Source organism: Mixophyes fleayi, chromosome 5, assembly GCF_038048845.1.
Source record: "Mixophyes fleayi isolate aMixFle1 chromosome 5, aMixFle1.hap1, whole genome shotgun sequence".
NCBI classification, from domain to species: domain Eukaryota; kingdom Metazoa; phylum Chordata; class Amphibia; order Anura; family Limnodynastidae; genus Mixophyes; species Mixophyes fleayi.
The window spans coordinates 124412045-124431021 of record NC_134406.1 but is presented as its reverse complement, the minus strand read 5'-3'; the positions used below and the strand labels follow the sequence as shown (position 1 = coordinate 124431021).

The following is an 18977-nucleotide window of genomic DNA, read 5'->3' as shown; positions in this document are numbered from 1 at the left end:
CATACTGTGGCAAGAGCCCGCTACTGCAGAAGCACATGCGAACAACTTCTTCCTTTTTATGTGGCTTTATTGTCAGGATGATAAATGTTTTGACACCGTATACTTTCACAGCAATTATGGAGACCCTAAACGCTTGCTATACATAGACCAGCTCTCTCTCAAGACTAGCCAGCTACCCCAGCGTTAGTCTCAGTGAACAAATGGCACAAACAAGCTTTTATACATGATACTCCTCCCCCAGCCTTAGCTTGATAGACAGGTGACACACCCACCTTCTCTTTAAGAGAAAACACCCATCACTGGCTCTGTTTCAACTAACAGACCCACCCTGTCTGTTTGCTGAGATGAAGCAGCTTTTAAATCATGAAAGCTAACCAACTTTAAACTACACATAAGTCTTTACTTGGTTTAACCTGAATCTAGGTGCATAACTGCGCCAATGTCTTACTCTGCTTGTATGTTTTCTTTGCATATTGTCAGATAAATGTCTCCCTTTGTCACATATCCCCCCCCCCCCCCCTAGCGTCTCCAAGTAGGGGGAGGCGGACTTCGCGAGGAGCGCATATTTTCGCGACAATGCATCTGCATTCTTGTGCAGAATCCAAGATCTATGTTCTACTGAGAACTTGAAAGGTTGTAGTGCCAAGAACCAGCGGGTTACCTTGGCATTTACCTCCCGGTTGCTCTGCATCCATCTCAATGGTGCATGGTCTGTTATTAAGGTGAACTCTCTGCCTAGGAGATAATAGCGCAGAGCTTCTGTAGCCCATTTTATGGCGAGACATTCTTTCTCCACAGTGGCATATTTTTGTTCCCTTGGAAGCAACTTACGTACAGGACAGGATTTTCTACTCCATTCTTCTCCTGTGACAAGACTGCACCCAAGCCAACACCAGAAGCATCAGTTTGGAGGAAGAACCTCCGGGTAAAATCCGGTGCTTGTAGAACTGGGGAGGAACAAAGAGCTAACCGAAGATCAGACCAGGCGGTTTCTGCAGAATCAGACCAAGTTAATCTATCTGGACAACTCTTTTTTAACATGTCCGTAAGTGGAGCAGCTCTAGTGGCAAAGTGGCTTACAAACCGCCTGTAGTAACCTACTAAGCCTAAAAAGGTTCTTAGCTGCGACTTTTTTTCTGGTCTTGCCCAATTTTTGACTGCCTCCATGTCACTCACCGGACCGTGAGTGCCTCTTCACTGGTGCGTGGCTCTCCAGTATTCCTGCCAGCACCTATCCTGAACCGTGGCCGCCCGCCATCCTGATGGTCTGCGCATGCGCAGTTCCTAAGAACTCTTCTGACCTTTGCTTTTAGTTAATTGGTTGATCAGGCAACGCTCCCTATTTAAAGCACCTGTGTTCATTACCTTGTTGCCTAAACTTGGAGTCTCATTCCCTGTGAGCCTCTGAAGGTGTTCCTGTGTACTTCTCCGTGTCTTCAGCATCCTGCTGATTCCTGCTCAACTCATTGCCGGTTTTCAGACTGCTTCAAGTCTCCTGTGTTCTACTATGTCTTCAGTTACCTGCTGATTCCTGCCGGTTTCCAGACCGCCACAAGTCTCCCGTGTTCTACTATGTCTTCAGTTCCCTGCTGATTCCTGCTCTAATCATCTGCGGCTTCCAGTCCGCTATTACCTCCAGTGTTCTACTCGTGTTCGCTATCTCTAGTGATTCCTGCATTGGTCATCGTTGTTCTACCCATGTCAAGTTCTCTGCCTGTGTGCTGACCTGGACCCTGATTACCGCTACCACTCACCTGTGGTTTCTTTACTCGTGCTGGCGTGCAGCCGCTCAGCTGTTCCTGTATCCTCTCGTGGACAGCCTGCTCAAGTGAACCGCAGTATGCTTACTTTCTATTGACTGTATTTGTTTACTGCATATCCGCTTGGACTGTTCTCCACTTACCCACGGAATCCGCTATCTCCCTGAGACTGTGTTATTACTCCGCATATCTGCTTGGAAGTTTACCTCTTTGTTCAGTCGTGAGATACATATGCTAATTGACCTTCTGCTATTAGCCTGGATTCCAGTAGTGAATTCGTCTCTGTCAAGCAGTGCCTACCACACCAACATAGACCTGTGCATATTGTTTGGGATCAAGTTGCTTGTGCTCTCAGTGTCTACATTCTATGTTTCCACTCATCGACACCTGTACCTATCCCCACCTATAGCAGTGGTACAACTTGCTGTACGCAGAACACTGACTCCCAGTTACCTACCTGCACCAGTAACAATTCCTCTCACTATAAGCAGTGGTACAACTTGCTGTACGCAGACCACTGACGTCCCCGTTACCTACCTGCACCTGGAACAAGTCCTCTCACTACAAGCAGTGGTATAACTTTCTGTACGCAGACCACTGATTTCCCCGTTACCTACCTACACCTGGACAAGTCTTCTCACTATAGCAGTGGTACAACTTGCTGTCCGCAGACCACTGACTTCCCCGTTACCTTCCTGCACTTCTTCACGTCCATCAAGATCCTCGTGTTCATATCTACCTAATCATTAACCAGATTGCTGCTAGTCATTGACTTTTCTATTTGCATCCTCTCACCATCTGCTGAGTCATATGTTCTGCTAGTCACCCTGCTACCAGAGGACCACTGCGTAACCCACACTACACTGGTAAGATCATCATCTGGTGATATCCTGGGCAAAGACTCCTAGTGCCCGTGACACTCCACTTTGTCTAGCTGGGGTTTTACATGCCCTCGACCAACAACGTACCCCAAATATTTGTCTTCTCTCATGGCTATGGCACATTTCTCTGGGTTAGCTGTTAACCCTGCTGACCTTAGTGAAGTTAAGACCGCCTCAACTTTGGCTAAATGTGATCCCCAGTCTGGGGTATAAATCACTATATCGTCCAAGTAAGCTGCATAAGCTGTGTGAGGTCGTAGCAATTTATTCATGGCCCTTTGGAAGGTGGCAGGTGCCCCAATGCAACCATGCAACCCAAAGGGTAGGACTTTATATTGATAGAGACCATCAGGGGTGGAAAATGCAGTCTTTTGGCTTGGCCGTGGAAGTCAGGGGAACTTTCCAATAACCCTTTGTTAGATCAAGGGTTGTTAAATAATTGCTACCAGCAAGATTTTCCACTAGTTCATCCACATGTGGCATCGGATAGGCATCAAACTGCGACATACTGTTTAGGCGCCTAAAGTCATTGCAGAACCTAATTGTCCCATTGGTTTTCGGGACAAGCACAATAGGACTATTCCATTCACTAGTGGACTCTTCAATCACATCTAACTGGAGCATCTTCTCGACCTCCTTTCTCACGTCCACCCGTCTGGCTTCTGGAATACGATAAGGCTTCTGCTTTACAATGACTCCAGGCGCAGTGACAATGTCGTGTTTGATTAAGGTAGTGCGCCCAGGAATGGAAGAGAAGACATCCCTGTTCCGGCGAAACATTTCTTCAGTCTGTTGTCTCTGCTGAATGGACAAAGCTGGCTCTATGGGCACTTCAGACTTTTCAATGGCAGTACTCACTACCTGAGGAGAGGTTTCCTCATCATGCCAAGGTTTAAGGAGGTTAACATGATATATTTGCTCCTCCCTTCTCCTACCTAACTGGCGGACTCTGTAATTGACAGGACCGACAGCCTCTAGAACTTCATATGGACCCTGCCAATGGGCGAAAAGTTTGCTTTCCTGGGTGGGAACCAGGACTAGGACCTTGTCCTCAGGCTTGAAAGATCGAACAACAGCACTTTTATCATAACTTTTTCTCTGTCATTCCTGAGCCTCTTTTACATGTTGCTGCACAATGGGCCCTATGTTTCCTAGCCTCTCATACATTTGGGACACAAATTGGACCAGACTTGGCTCCCTGGGACCTTGCTGCTCCCACCCTTCTTTTAACATATCTAAGATACCCCAGGGCTGTCTCCCAAACAATAACTCAAAGGGACTAAACCCTGTTGAAGCTTGAGGTACCTCACGGATGGCAAACATCAAATAGGGAATAAGAGTGTCCCAATCTTTTTTCTCTTGAGCCACTGCTTTCCTGAGCATGTGCTTTAATGTGAGGTTAAAGCGTTCCACCAAGCCATCTGTTTGTGGATGGTATACAGAGGTGTGAAGCACCGTAACCCCTAGCAACTGGCACATGTTCTTCATCAGTTTAGACATGAATGGAGTACCCTGATCTGTGAGAATTTCTTTGGGTATTCCCAAGCGTGTAAACATCTGTCACACTTTTGAAGGCATGTTCCAAAGTGGCATCATTAAGTTGGTCTCGAGCAAAGTCCTGCAGAGGAAACAAAATTGGTATTGCGGACCAGTCCGTATCCTCACTGACAGGCGGGGTGGGCTCATCTGCGACATCACTGACCAATGCTAGTTTGGACTGTCCATGTCTCCCCACAGGTGGATGCTTTTGTGGAACTCCTGCTGTGACTCCCAGGATGGCATTCCGGTTTCGCGGTTCCCAAAGATCGATGCCCAGATGTTGTGCATTCTTAGGCGGTTCCTTTAAGACCGGGCTTCCGATCGTTGCATCAATTGCCGTCATGTCCGGCCGGATCCGCTCACCGAGGACATCATTAAACAGTGGGAAGTCTCGCCCCAAAATGAGTGGGTATGGGAGTTTAGGTGCTATGGCAGCTACCACCATAACAGTTTTGTCTTTGAGTGTGACTGGTAGTATTGTTCTTTCATACTCCTCTGTTGTGCCATGTACGCAAAGAACCTTCACCTTGGGCAACCGAGAAGTTATGGTTTTGGGTAAGGCAGAGCTGGAAACCAATGAGAGTGCACTCCCCGAGTCAACCAAGGCCAGAACAAGGTTTTGGTTGATTAGCACAGTCACCCGGAACAAACAAGGACTTCCTGTTTTTTCATGTAGCACACAAATACTTTATAGCTTATTTGTACACTGAAATTTAAAGTTGATATTTGTGTGCTACATGAAAAAACAGTCAGTATTTAACTTATGTGCAAAACAGAATACTAATTTGCACCCCTTGCATTGTAACATGGTTTTGTCAAGGAGACTGAAATAAGAAGTTTCTCAAGCTAAGATCCTTAATGAATCAGGCCCCTAGTGATTGTTTTTGTTACAATAAATGTACTGTTGTACTTTTCGAACTGCATTTGCCTGAGTGACTAATTAGAACCTTAGAAGGTACTGGGTAGGCTTCCCTGGCATAGGAAGTCACCCGCGGGTGGCCAGCCAGAGTGAAGTGGCGAGAATTGGGCCAGAAAACCTGGTATCTTCCCACTGACTTACCATTACTCCAATGCAAGAGACTGGGGAATTGGTGCACCTACAGGAATAGAGACTGGTACCCAGAGTCCCACCAAGCTGGTGGAGAGTTGGCCAAGCAACCGGGAAGCGGAAGATACAAAAACACCCAACCGAACGGGAACCTGCAGGACTACTTGTTTTTGTTCAACTGGGACCTTGCTGTCTGGAGTTGTGACTGTTGGGACTCTGTTATTTGATGTTTCCCACTGGGGACTTTGTTGTAGATTGTACCAACACTGGGTTTATATGGGCATTGCTTATTTGAAGGCAGGGGAAGTATTTTCTACTTCGGGAACACTGTTGTATTTATTGTGTGCGTGCACATTTTGATAAATAAAGGGATCATTATCTCTCTCTCCTCTTTACCTTTGTGATCTGTGAACCTAAAGGACTGGGTACCTAGAGAACTAATGTTTCAACCCCAGTGTCCTCACAAGTTCCATAAACACAAAGTGAAGTAATGCAACGTACTGAAAAATTAAATGTGTACAATGTAATAGCAGACCCATCTGTATGCCTCAGAATGTTGTTCTTACTTACTGATGTCTGAACCATCATAGGCCGCTGGTCTCGCATTTGCCTCACTATGTCCAAAGGATAGACAGGCTGGTTTTGTTCAATCAAACATATTGCTGTTTCCATGGTGATCAAGACACCAGTACGACCTATTCCAGCACTGTAATATTAAGGGAATATTGCTTTACAGGAATACATGTTAATCACAGCATTAGTAAGATGCTTAACCCGTCACCTAAAATTAGTGCATATGCAAAGTGTAATAAGTTATTTATAAACAGAATGCACAAGCCCCAGTGCTATAACAGTTCATTTGTTTATATTGAGTATGCAAGAAATTATAATGCTTACATAGTTAAGAATGTTAAATAGGTTGTATGAATTAACATAGTTTTACAGAGGTATATTTGATCACACAACCGTACCGCATCAGTTTGATAGGAATCTCACATCACTACTCTGTTATTAATGTAACCTGGTCCCCCACTATCAAACTACTGTATGTGGCTTCCCATAAATCTCCATCCCTGGCCACACATCCAGACACTGACCAGTGGACATCTAGCTTTCTTACTAACATAACATAGAACAACATAGGTCACTTTCTCTCACAAGATCAGCACATTACTCTGAAATATTCTGTGCTAAGACATTCCAATTATATGGTTGTTTATAGGTTATTATATCACAGTTCATTTTAAAACTGGAAACATCTAAATAAGATAAAGGATAACTAAAATGTGCTCTGACTCTAGGTAACTGTACTTTAAAAATGCAAATTATGGTTAACGTTAATTCCTAAATGGCAATTCAACCCATTACTATGGGTAGGTCCTGCTTCCAGATTAGGTAAGACAAGTAAAAACACCCCAGGACAGTATATAAGGCAGCTCTTCCTTTTCTACTTTCCCTATGTCCTTGAGTGACTTATGAAAAATATAAACATGGCTGGGAAACGGTGCTGCCTTTGAGTATTTTGAGGAAAAGGAATTAATGGTAACCATACTTCGCATTTTTTCTATTCAAATTTCTATTCTATTCAAACTTCCATGACAGCCATTACAATGGGACGTGAAAGAAAAAAGTATAAGAAAATAACAAGTGAAATGGCGCTATGACTCTGTCCAGCAGAAAGTCCACTTCCAATAAAACAGCAAAAAGTCCCAACCGCATTTGTCTTTGTGTGAAAGTCATTCCTAAACACAAAGCAGAAACTTTAAAAGTTTATCTGTTTCTTGTGAGGCTTTCTTTCTCCATAGAATTTCTGTGCTTGAAACCTCAGAAAAATAGTTGTACATAAAACATGTAAGTAAATCAGCACAAAATAGAACCATGGTATACTCAAATCAGTGTTGTATCCAAAAAAAAGTCCTTCAAGCAAAATGTGAAAAACAACATGAAAAGGTGTCCTACCTTGACTCCAACCTATTAGTGCAGAGTCACAATCTGATGGTTAAATCCAGCGAAGAGTAGCCACTGTAGAATGTTCTCATATATCCAGGTGTGGGATCTGTGATTTCTTAGATCTTATTCCATTAGCGCGTTTCAGCAAAATGCCTTTCTCAAAATGGACCAGTAAAAAAGTCCTTCATAATGACCAATCAGCAAATGCTTCTCATTTTCACTTTACATTCCATATATTTAGGTTTATAAATGATAAATAGTTATATTTAAAATAACATTCTATTTGTAAAGGAGAACATACTACCTATACTAATATAGCTATACAAATATATTACAGGCGTTCGTGTCCATCTCCCTTAAAAAACAGGAGAGGACATATTACATATAATGTTGCTTTCTTTGTCACGGTAACCTTCATTTACATTATGAACTTCACATTACAGCTCCCGTTGCCTTAGCGATAAAGGACAATCCAGTCAATTATTTGAAAGGCACATTAATGCCAAAGCCTGTACTTCTCTTGATGGTAACTATACGCTGAAGTGAACCCTGGCTTTATAAAAAACACATTCCATTCACATAAGTGCTATCATAAAAAGTGGACATGGAATGTTAACACATGTATCCGAAATACCATTCTGCCATAAAGGGGGACAAACCGCCCATGTCAACGGGAGTGTATGTTCCTGGATAATCAAATGTTCTGTTTCTATTTGCTTATTTAAATTCGAGACCCAGAAGAGAGCATATTACGGCATCATGCATCTTCCATTGTTATGGTAACCCTACATTTACATTATCTACTTCATGAGGGAGTGATGGCATATAAAGGGTAGATGCAGATCCCCTTGGTAAACAGAAAATTCCTCAAATTCTAAAGGGTATATTCCCTTCAGATAAATGTCCTCATATTTAAAAACATTTGTTTGTACCAAGGACCAAGGACAGATCTTATCCATAAATATGACAAATTCGGGTTGCCAGGTGATTGTAAGCACAATGAAAATGTTCACATCCCACGATGAACTTTTCTTAAAATACTAGAAGGACAAAATAAAATATACAAAATCGATATCTAACAACGGAACCGTTGTACACGCAAAAAAATTACAAGAAAATAAAAATAACACAGAGGATAAGACTAAAAAAGCTCGTTGTTCTCAAAACTAATATTTTAAAGCTCCCATATTGCATTGATGTACCTCCCTAAAATGACATGAGATTATGTTTTTCAAAGCCGTTCTTTAGATTTCTAATATGCTCTGAAATCCCCTCCCTCAAACTTCTCGAGTATTGCCCACGTATTGCATCATATTGCTTGCTACACATTACAGTAAATATATGCAATTTTTACTGTTGCAAGTAATAAAACATTCTATTTTATACTCTCACCCTGTTTTTATCGAGATAAAGGAAGTTATTTTGAGTTTTTACTTTTGCACATTTTGCAAGCCTGACAGAAACCACTTTGGTGGGGGGGGGGCTTGAAATTATTCTTCTTATCACTGTATCTTTCAAAATGGGGGCTTTCCTATTTACAAATTTGGTTTTCAATAGCATTATTTCTGTCACAGTGGGATCTCTTACTAGTGTATTTCAATATTTCTTAATTATCTTTTCTATTTGTTTATGTTCCCAAATAAATCTGGTTATAAACGACATCCACTTGTCTTTACTTTCCTGCTTTTCATTTTTAGGAGCAAATACTTTTTTCCTATTTACCACACTTGCCTCTTCCTTTGCTTTAGAAACAATTTCTCCTTTATACCTCTTCTCTATAAATTGATCTGCCATTCTCTTAATATGGATTTCAAAAGTTTTGCTATTTGAGCAGTTCCTGCATATACACTTAAATTGACTGTTCGAGATACTATTTACCCAAGTGAAGTGATGGTAGCTTTGGTAATGTATGAATTGCAGTCCGTGGGTATATATATTCAAATCCAAAAAGTTAACGGACTCCCTATATATATATTGAAGAATAATTTTAGATTGAACTGATTATTATTTAGGTGATCACAAAATTGTTTTAATGTCTCCTCCTAGCCTTTCCATACAAACAGGACATCGTTGATATATCTTATCCAGGACACCAGGTTTGCCACATAGGAGTGTCTGGGCCAGACATGTATGTCCTCCCAGAATCCAATAAAGATATTGGCATAACTAGTTAAAAGTAGTTGTTTTTTAAAGGAATCTATGGTCTTGTTATTTTTCTATTTGTCTATGACCTTATTTTTCAAGAAGATCAAATTTCTATAGATCTATAGATCATCATCATTTATTTATATAGCGCCACTGATTCCGCAGCGCATATATATGTGTGGGTAGAAGAAGCAAACTTCAGACCTTTTTGAAGTAAACTATTTCATTTTTGAGTACATATGTGCTAAGATTATAAATCTAAAATATGTTGTCTTTAATAATCTAAAAGTTTCTTCTGGTTTCTGTTCATGAACCTTTTCTTTTTCTTCTAATTTATTTTTAGTATTATTCCCTCCACTCTTTCATCTTTTAGATTTTTTGGAAGCATTCTGATGGGTAACTAGTGTCACACTAAAAAAAAAAGAAAAATCCTCTGTATATTGGTATTGGGGAGCATCTATTTCTTGATGTGTCTCCTTTAGGTCTATTATTATTTCTATATTAAACCTGTCTTCAGCCATTTATGAGGGATCCAACTCTCCTCATATATGGAATTGTTTCCCTTTCAAAATCCCCTCTTTCTCTGTATTTCTTCTTACCGATCTCCATTCTGCCTCTATTTTCATTCCCAAACCTCCATTTATGACTGATTTCATTATGAATTACTGTTTTCTGGAAGGTGCTTTATATAAATCAGAGTACCTTCTCTTCTTTTTTTATTTCTATCAGTTGTTTAATTATGAATTCCCAAATTTATTGCCTTTATCATATCGTGAGCCTAAGGCAAAATCTTTTTTATTTTTTATTTTTTCTGTTCTTTTGTATAATCTCCCTTTCTTCTTTGTTTACTGTCTCTAAAATACTTTGTTCTAATTCTCTACAATCTTCTAAATCTGAAAATGGTAAGACTAATGTTTTTAACATATCTAATCTCTTCAGATCTTTTCTCCTGAATGCGAAGATCCATCAAGGAAACAGAGCAGATGTTTAGTATCTCATACCATTCTTTTCTAAATTGTTCTGATTCAGTATTAAAGAAAGTTTTCTTCATCATTAATCCTGTTAGAATAATTTGCTCTGCCATGTACTGTTCAACAGCTACTGTCTCCAACCATATTTTACTTTCCTTTATCAATTTCCTTTCTAACTTCAACATGTTCCCTAAATCATCATCAATGAAATCCAAATCGTCACCTGTGTTAAAAACCTCCTCCATTTTTTTTGTGGGGCAGCTAAATCAATCCGTGAGTTTAATACTAAACCCCATATAGTCTGTAACACATACAGTGTTACACTATTCTTTTCATGAATAGCTTGTTACATAAAAGGATCTGTGGGATTTCATGTACGTTTGATTTGAAACATTTATTTATTTTTCACGAGTTTGGTGATTTCAGGTCACCACTTTTTCACATTGTTTTGAAGGACATTTTTTTTGGGGGAAACAGCACTGATCTGGTTTTAACATAAGTCATTGTTGGGCTCATTCACTTACATGTTTTTGGTTTGTTTATTTTTTTTATACAATTTTCTGAGGTTTCAAGCACATAAATTCTGTGGTGAAAGAAAACACAAGAAAAATATGTACTTTAAAGTCTTTTCTGTACTTTCATACAAAGACAACTGCAGTTAGGACTTTTTGTTGTTTTATTGAAAGTGAACTTTATGCCATTTCACTTGTTGCTTTCTTGTGCTTTTTAGTATCATGTTTAACTGAGGTTGATTGTCCTCAAGTTACAAGTGGACAGCAATCACTAGGGAGCTCTGAATTAGTTATATTTGTTATATTACAATGGGATGTACACAAACCATACAGTAGGGAGAGCTGCAAAAGACAGTTCCATCAATGTGCTGCAAGACCAAAAATTTATTCAGTGGCTGTTTTTATAACATGTTTCCTAATATGAGAGCCATTAGAGAAAAGACATCCATATAAATATGACTAGTGAATCCGCTTTGCTTGGAGCGAAGCTGTCACTCAAGCCTGAACCCTTTGTGCCCAAGATGATGCAACTGCCCGTGTTGAGTGAGATTTCAGTATCTTTGGCACCTTACGCCCATTCTTCTTGTATGTATAATTATTTCTTTGATCCATATGGGAATGAAGAAGCACAACCTTTCCGAGGTCCTGCAGGAACCACAAGTCATTTTGCGCTTCTAATTTCCTTCTGACCTGCATAAATATATGGAAATTACCTTTACAAAAAGTCCAATAAGACCACTTTTCTTTTCGGGTGCATATTTCTAACTTCAGATTTGATTGTTAAATGTTTATCACAGGCACCACAAACTGTTGTGCCTTGCTCTCGTTCTTTCCTCCTACAGGCTCTGCGAGAGTATTGAAAGGACAGGGTATTAACTAACAGCAAACTAAAGTGAAATGCATGAAAGACAAAGAATCCCTAACTTAGGTCCTTAACTAGAGCGAGTCAAGTGTCCATCGGCTGTTTGGGTTTCAACTCAGGCACCATTCCGCTGCAGATCTCCTGCTGCTCCAGTCACAATGAAGATAGTAATACATTTCTAAAGGACAGGGGACACTTCAGAGTTATTCTGAGTTCTCCTTTAGCCTGGTTCTCCATCTTGGCACCCTGTGACCTAAGACACCGCACACGCACAATTGCAGACCAAGAATGTAATCTGAATAATTACACAATGCCTGCTCCTGGAGGTAGCAGACTGGTGTTCCCTGGATAGCCAGGACCACAAAGAATATATTACGCTACAGAAAATAACAAACACTACCTGATCAACCAATACTAAAGATGTTTTATCTTAACCTGTCTCTACCTAAACTAGAAAAGGAGCCTACCCATTGTAATAGCTGTCATGGAGGGATGAAGAGGAAAAATAAGTTAAATATGCATAGTACTATAAAAGAACATGCAGGCTTTAAGAAAAAAATTGCCTTTAAACTACTAATCATTGTTAAAGGGAAAACTATGATTAAACTTAGTTGTTATTAATAGTAGTAAATATTCAATTTATATTAAGTTTATGAAAAGCCAATTTCCCCAATGGACAACAAAATACCTTTATGGCAATTGGCTGAATTAACCAATAATAGGAGATGTACTGAGCAAACAATTCATTGTGCCCAATAAATTAAGTAATCTGAGAAAAGATAGAGTTGTGTTAAATTGCGGTAGCCTGTCACAGCAATCACAGCAGGTGCGCACTCGTGCTTCCTCTCCGTCAAGGCTCAGCAACAAATGCCCGAGTGCAGCTAAAGGTACATGGATTTCCAGACTGGGATTTCTATGAAAAGTTGAGAGTGCCATTGGACTGATTTTTTTACCATTTTTTACTAACTCTTTCAAAGAAGTTTTTTATCAAGTTGCTATGGGACAATGTAGATCATGGTTTCCAGGACTCTGTGGATGTAGGTGGGACCTAGATCATTCCATTCTCTCTCCTCCTTGGCGAGCACTGTTTTTTACCTATTTGCATTGTGCAATATTTCTTTGGATCCGTTTTCACACAGAACATTTATGAGTTTGGTCATATCACCTTCCTGCCATATAAACCTATTTATTGTGTATAGTGCATTTTTGCCACCTTCCCAATATAACATTCCTTAGAACAATAGCATATGAGTTTTTTAATTTGTCTTACCTCACTGTTCTTTTCATACTGTTGCATTATTATTATTATTATTATTATTATAATTTTTTGGATAAGTAACTAGCATTCTGTATATTTTTGTCCTGTCATTTGATTTATTTACTGCGAGCGCAATTGGGACATCTTTGTTTCTTGAGTTAAATTGACCCACAATTGATGTCACAGAACAACAGCCTCATAAAAAATACTTAAAATATATTAAACATGATAGTGAACTGTTTTTATCATTATCATTTCAGTCAAAAGGTGTTTTTGAAAGACAACTAATGTCTAAAAAAGAAAACATTTTCATTAAAAAATCTAGTTATATATAAAATATTGCTTAATTATATACTATCAGCATTTTTATTTTCATATCTTTTAACTTTAATATGAGAGATTTTGATCCATGTGAATACTCTTAGTACATTGTTTTTGTGGGCCTGGTTCCTAGGGAAACTAGTACTATGTTAACTGGACTAGGGCTGATTTGGCACTGTGGCAGAGGAAACCCCCTGCTACGGGTTTCTCTGCTATAGTGCCATATGCCCTGGCTGGCAAAGCCTAGTACTGAAACTGATAAATTCTGGGGGTCCCCACGCTTTATGTATCAGCTTAGGCTAGCAGCACTAGGGCTGGTTAGACTTTTTTGGGAGACACTTTTTTTTTTTCATTATTTATTTAACTTTCCTTACTTACAGTTTAAGAGTTTATACCCTTAAGCATTTTGCATACTATTCTAAAGCTATATACTGATCAGAATACTAAGTAAGCTAAGAGACACAATTCACACCAATGTTGTAAGTGTAAAATACGACCAACTCCACATAATATTTATTTATACAAGCAGATCCAATACCATTACCTGCAGTGTACAAGGATTGGTTGATTTTTTACTCTCTTTTCTCTTACACAAATAACAAATTCCAGAAAATCAGATGAATCATCAGGTACTCCGTGATCAGGCCAAGCAACGTATTGTAGGTGACAAATTGGAAGCTCCTCGCCTGTCTGCAAACAAAACACATTTTCAAAAATGTGAAAAAGCCATTTCAACAATATGGGATAGGCAATATTATCAATGTACAATCAATTTTCAAACAATTGTATATCATATGACCTAGAAGATGACTAAAATGTATCCTATAAACCTCCTGACAAGCATCAGTCTAGATCAGGTTTGTGCCACTGGTGACAAGTTATTCTAATCCAATTATATAACCCTTTATCTGCTGAGGAATTTATTTTAACCCTGGCACTCCTGTGCTCATCACATTCCGACTTTAATATCAGTTTTCTGATATTAGCTAGTTAAGTTTTCTGTACAGTACTCATACAAATCATATCTTGTTTTGTTTAAGAAGAAAATGTAATTGGTTTATTTATGATCCAAGATTAGAATTCACAGTAGTTTCCAAAAAAGGGGCACAATAACAGAAAATAGTGCCTTTTTCATTTATTTACAAAACAAGTTGGTCAAACAGTTGAAAAGAATGGATTGATCTTATCGGGAAACCTAAAGATTTTCAGAAAGTAATAAGGGTAACCCATGTGAATAAGATGACTTAGAGTAGTGGGTTTCAGGATTACCAAAATACAGCAACTACTCTTTGTGAGATTTTTATTTTTTCAAATATGATGAGAGCAATATGACGAGTTGCAGATGCATAAAACAAAAAAGGTGGGAAAAGAAGCTAGACAATCTACCTCATGATATGAAGTGACAATTACATTTCAAACCTAAGCCTGGATTGCACAATACTTTAAATAAGGTGTTCCACTAAAGGAACATTTTTCATTTATTTACTAAGATGAAGCTGGACAAACAGTTAAAAAATAAACAAATAGTGCCTGATTCATCTTCGAACGCAACTTGCGTTTTTAAAACTCATAATTTAGACGTGAGTGGGCTCGTACTGAAAACAGTAGTGAATTGCGTGAAGTACAATCGCATGTACGTGACATTTCGTTTTTATTTGCCCTTCTATTAATTTGGAAGCAATTGGACCTTTTTATACTACATCCATCTTTACTCCTAAATCACAAAAGAAAGCATATACGTGCATTTCCTCAATTACACCCATTCATCTTATTACTCCTAGACATTGTTTCATGACAATGACATCATATTAACTTCAATGCATTATCTCATCAACCTTTACTATCCCATGATAACAAAAAAACCTTCATGACATACTTTACAAATATGTCTCATTATTGCCCATTTGCTTCGAAATAAAATAACACGCACAACGTTTTTTTTTTTAACAAACTTTATCAAAAAGCAAAAAGAAACATTTTATTAATGGATAAACTAAAGTAAGAATAATATTTTTTCATTATTTAAGATTTTTTTTTACAATACATGCAGGGGTGGCATATCTTCTGCACCTGTAAAAATAAAGATCACTACATTTTAAAATCACATTATTACATGTTAGAAACATATATTTGCTCTTTGTGTGTAGACATTCTGTGCAAGATTCATCTGTGAACACAGTACTAGCTAGATGACTCCCCTCCCACTCGTCCATCCTCCCCCCCAACCACCTTCCCCTCTACTCCTTCCATCCCACCACCGGCGAGGAAGTCCATTCTCTCATTTCATCCCCCCCCTACTACCTGTCCCCTGGATCCCATCCCCTCCCAACTTCTTCGCTCCCTTTCCCCCACCACCTGTTTCCTCCTCGCTCACCTCTTTAATCTCTCCCTCTCCACTCTCATCTTCCCCTCTTCCTTCAAACATGCTCTCGTATCCCCCATTCTTAAGAAACCTAATCTCGACCCCACTTCTCTCTCGAACTATCGCCCCATATCTCTTCTCCCTTTTGCCTCCAAAATTCTCGAGAGGCTCGTCTGCAGCCGTCTCACCTCCTACCTTTCTGAATACTCCCTCCTAGATCCTCTCCAGTCTGGTTTCCACCCCCTCCACTCCACTGAAACTGCCCTGGCTAAAGTCACCAATGACCTCCTCTCTGCTAAAGCCAGGGGCCACTTCTCCCTTCTCATCCTTCTTGACCTCTCTACAGCCTTTGACACCGTTGACCACCCCCTCCTCCTTCACACCCTCCAGTCTTTCGGCCTCTCCGGCCCAGTCCTGTCCTGGTTCACCTCTTACCTTACTCACCGATCCTTCTCTCTCCCCCCCTTCCAGTCGGGGGCCCTCAGGGCTCTGTTCTGGGACCCTTACTCTTCTCTCTATACACCTCCTCCCTGGGTGAACTCATCAGCTCCTTCGGCTTCAGCTACCACCTTTACGCTGACGACACTCAACTATACCTCTCCTTTCCTGATCTCTCTCCCTCCCTCCTCTCTAGGGTGTCCACCTGCCTCTCTGCCATCTCCTCCTGGATGTCCTCTCGATTCCTCAAACTTAACCTTGCCAAAACTGAGCTCATAGTTTTTCCTCCCTCTCATACCTCATCCCCTTCTGACCTCTCCATCACTGTCGACAACACCTCTATCTCCCCTGTCCCCCAACTTCGCTGCCTTGGTGTCATATTCGACTCCTCTCTCTCCTTTGGCCCCTACATCCTCTCTCTTGCTAAATCCTGCTGCTTCCAGCTGCGTAACATCGCTCGCATCCGGCCCTTCCTCTCCCAAGATGCCACCAAATGCCTTATCCACTCTCTGATCATCTCCCGCCTGGACTACTGCAACCTCCTCCTCACTGGCCTCCCCCACTCTCATCTCGATCCCCTTCGATCCGTTCTTAATGCTGCCGCTAGGCTTATTAACCTTTCTCGCCGCTCCTCTTCTTTCTCCCCCCTCTACCTAGCCCTTCACTGGCTCCCATTCCCCTTCAGAATCCTCTTTAAGCTCCTCACACTCACCTACAAGGCCCTCGCCAACTCCACTGCGCCCTACATCTCCACCCTCCTCTCTATTCATGCTCCATCCCGCCCTCTCCGTTTTCCTCCCACGCGCGTATCCAAGACTTCACCCGCGCTGCCCTCCTCCACTGGAACAAGCTCCCTCCCTCCATCAGAACTTCCCCTAATCTGTCCAGTTGCAAACGGGCCCTAAAAACCCACCTTTTTCTTAAAGCCTTTCTGTCTCCCACTTAACTTCCTACCTTATCTTCTGCCTCCATCCCCCTACTCTCCCTCTCTCCCCTGCGTCTCTCTGTCTGTCCACCCCTCCCCTTAGATTGTACGCTCCTCTGAGCAGGGCCATCTCTCCTCCTGTTACCACCACTTCTAACTCTGCTCTCCAGCTACTTAGCCCTCCTCCTCGAGGGTTCTCCACCCCACTTCCACTCTCGCTCCCTCCTCCCCCCTGGGGGTCTCCCTGTCTTCCGCGCCCTCCTTCTTGGGCCCCGTCGTTTGCGGATCCTTCCTCCCCCTTCCCCGCCCTCTCTAGCTTTACATTGAGCTTACTGAGTTGCTGTGCTTACTGTTTACTGTACTGTGCTGTCTCCCATTGTATTGTAATTTGTTTGTCTCTGTACGGCGCTGCGGACGCCTTGTGGCGCTTTATAAATAAAAATAATAAAAATAATAATAATGACTGCATTTTTGAGGCACATGCAGATATAGTATCAGGAGGTTGCTTTATGTAAGAGCAAACACTTAAGAAGCCCATTAAGTCGGACACCTGTAGAATAGCAGTAATTGTCTAGGTCTAGGCAAATAAAGATTTAGCAAAGAAATTATTTGTGAGGCTTAGAGTTTTATGTTAAAAATTAGAATGATATACTAGTAGATTATTAAATCAATAAACTTACATTCTTCAGGGTTCTTGGATGGATTTCCTGCTTCCTCCAGCTGGGGCTCCTCCTGGGGCTCCCTCCCAGAGTTCATCCCATGATTGCTCCTGAGGCTAATCCATTGGCTCCCTCCCAGGATTCGTCCCATGATTCCTTATGGGGCTCCTCCTACAAACTCTATGCCAAAGACATCAGGTTTTTGCAGACCTATAGGCTGCATTTTTATCAGCATTGGTGATGCATTATGAATTAGTGAGAAACATGAGAAACATGCTGCTCGCAAGTTTTCAAGTGAATTCGATTTTTCAACATTCTCCTCAATGACTGGCTCTCAGAACATGTGTGGGGGTAGATATGTAAGTTGCGGATTCCTTCCACACCACATCTAAAATGGTGGATTTCCTTTGACTTGTCCCTAACAGAGTGCCTGTCATTTAATCACAATAGTCATACCAAGCCAACTAGGGGCATTCCAATGCCTGGGCATTCACACACAACAAATACACCTCTGCAGACACAATATAAAGATGGAGAGGCAATCACTCTGCCTTGCCATTTTGGGATACAGGCTTCATTTTGGATTTGAGATGGCAATTTTTTTTATATATATATCTATTGGACCTTTTGGACTGTCCGGTTCAGAGGAAGAGACAGCTGGGCAAAGCCAAACTTCCACCAAGCGCAGGCAGCTCAACTTTGCTTAGAGAGAGGTGGAGATTCTAGGAGAGCTTTCAGTGGAGAGGCTGCACCATAAAAGCTAACAGCTACCTTCCACAGTGAATCACTGCATTTTTGCAAGTTAATGCTGCGGCTCCTTTTCGGAAGTCTGTGACTGATATCAAGGAACCGAAAGGGAATGCAAATCTTTTTGCAATTAATTATAGTGTGTTCAGAATACATTATCAAAATGTCCAACTTCTTTCAATATTGTCAAACACACACATGTTGTGCAAGGCATGGGAATAAAACCAAAACCTTTATCTAAATATACAAATTTAAATGTTTGCAATATTACTTTACAACCTGTTAAGTTGAAACAATTGTTTATGGGTGTGTAGCAGTCTGTGATTGTTGTGTGACCTTTAGGCATCAAAAATATTACATTTATATCCATATGTATGTCTGCACCAGTGTTTTGAACTTGTTTTTGCCAGTATACATTGCAACATTCCTCACTTTGGACATTTCACACAGGTGGCAGGACTTTAAGAGAAGACTTAAAGATGAACTGAGACAGTCGCAGACATGCCAGGAGGACAGGTGGTGCTCCTATGGAGTACTTAGACCTGAGTCCCCTGGAGCGGACAGCATTGTCCTGCATTGATGACCAACTGGTGCAGCGT

At 40.8% G+C, this 18977-nt stretch overlaps 1 protein-coding gene across 10 annotated transcripts in view; it reads right to left on the bottom strand.

Annotated features, from left to right (window-relative positions):
- The window catches only part of PTPN3 (protein tyrosine phosphatase non-receptor type 3), a 607886-nt gene that overhangs the window by 56881 nt on the left and 532028 nt on the right, over positions 1-18977 (bottom strand). For 7 of the 10 annotated variants that reach the window (XM_075212795.1, XM_075212800.1, XM_075212793.1 and 4 more), the window contains 2 exons: positions 13792-13937; positions 5799-5934 (listed from right to left, as the gene is read on the bottom strand). In XM_075212795.1, the coding sequence (XP_075068896.1) occupies positions 5799-5934; positions 13792-13937 (282 nt within the window). Of the gene's footprint in view, positions 1-5798; positions 5935-10969; positions 11497-11519; positions 11652-13791; positions 13938-18977 lie in introns of those variants that run through there. The other 3 variants (XM_075212794.1, XM_075212799.1, XM_075212797.1) reach the window with 3 other exon arrangements.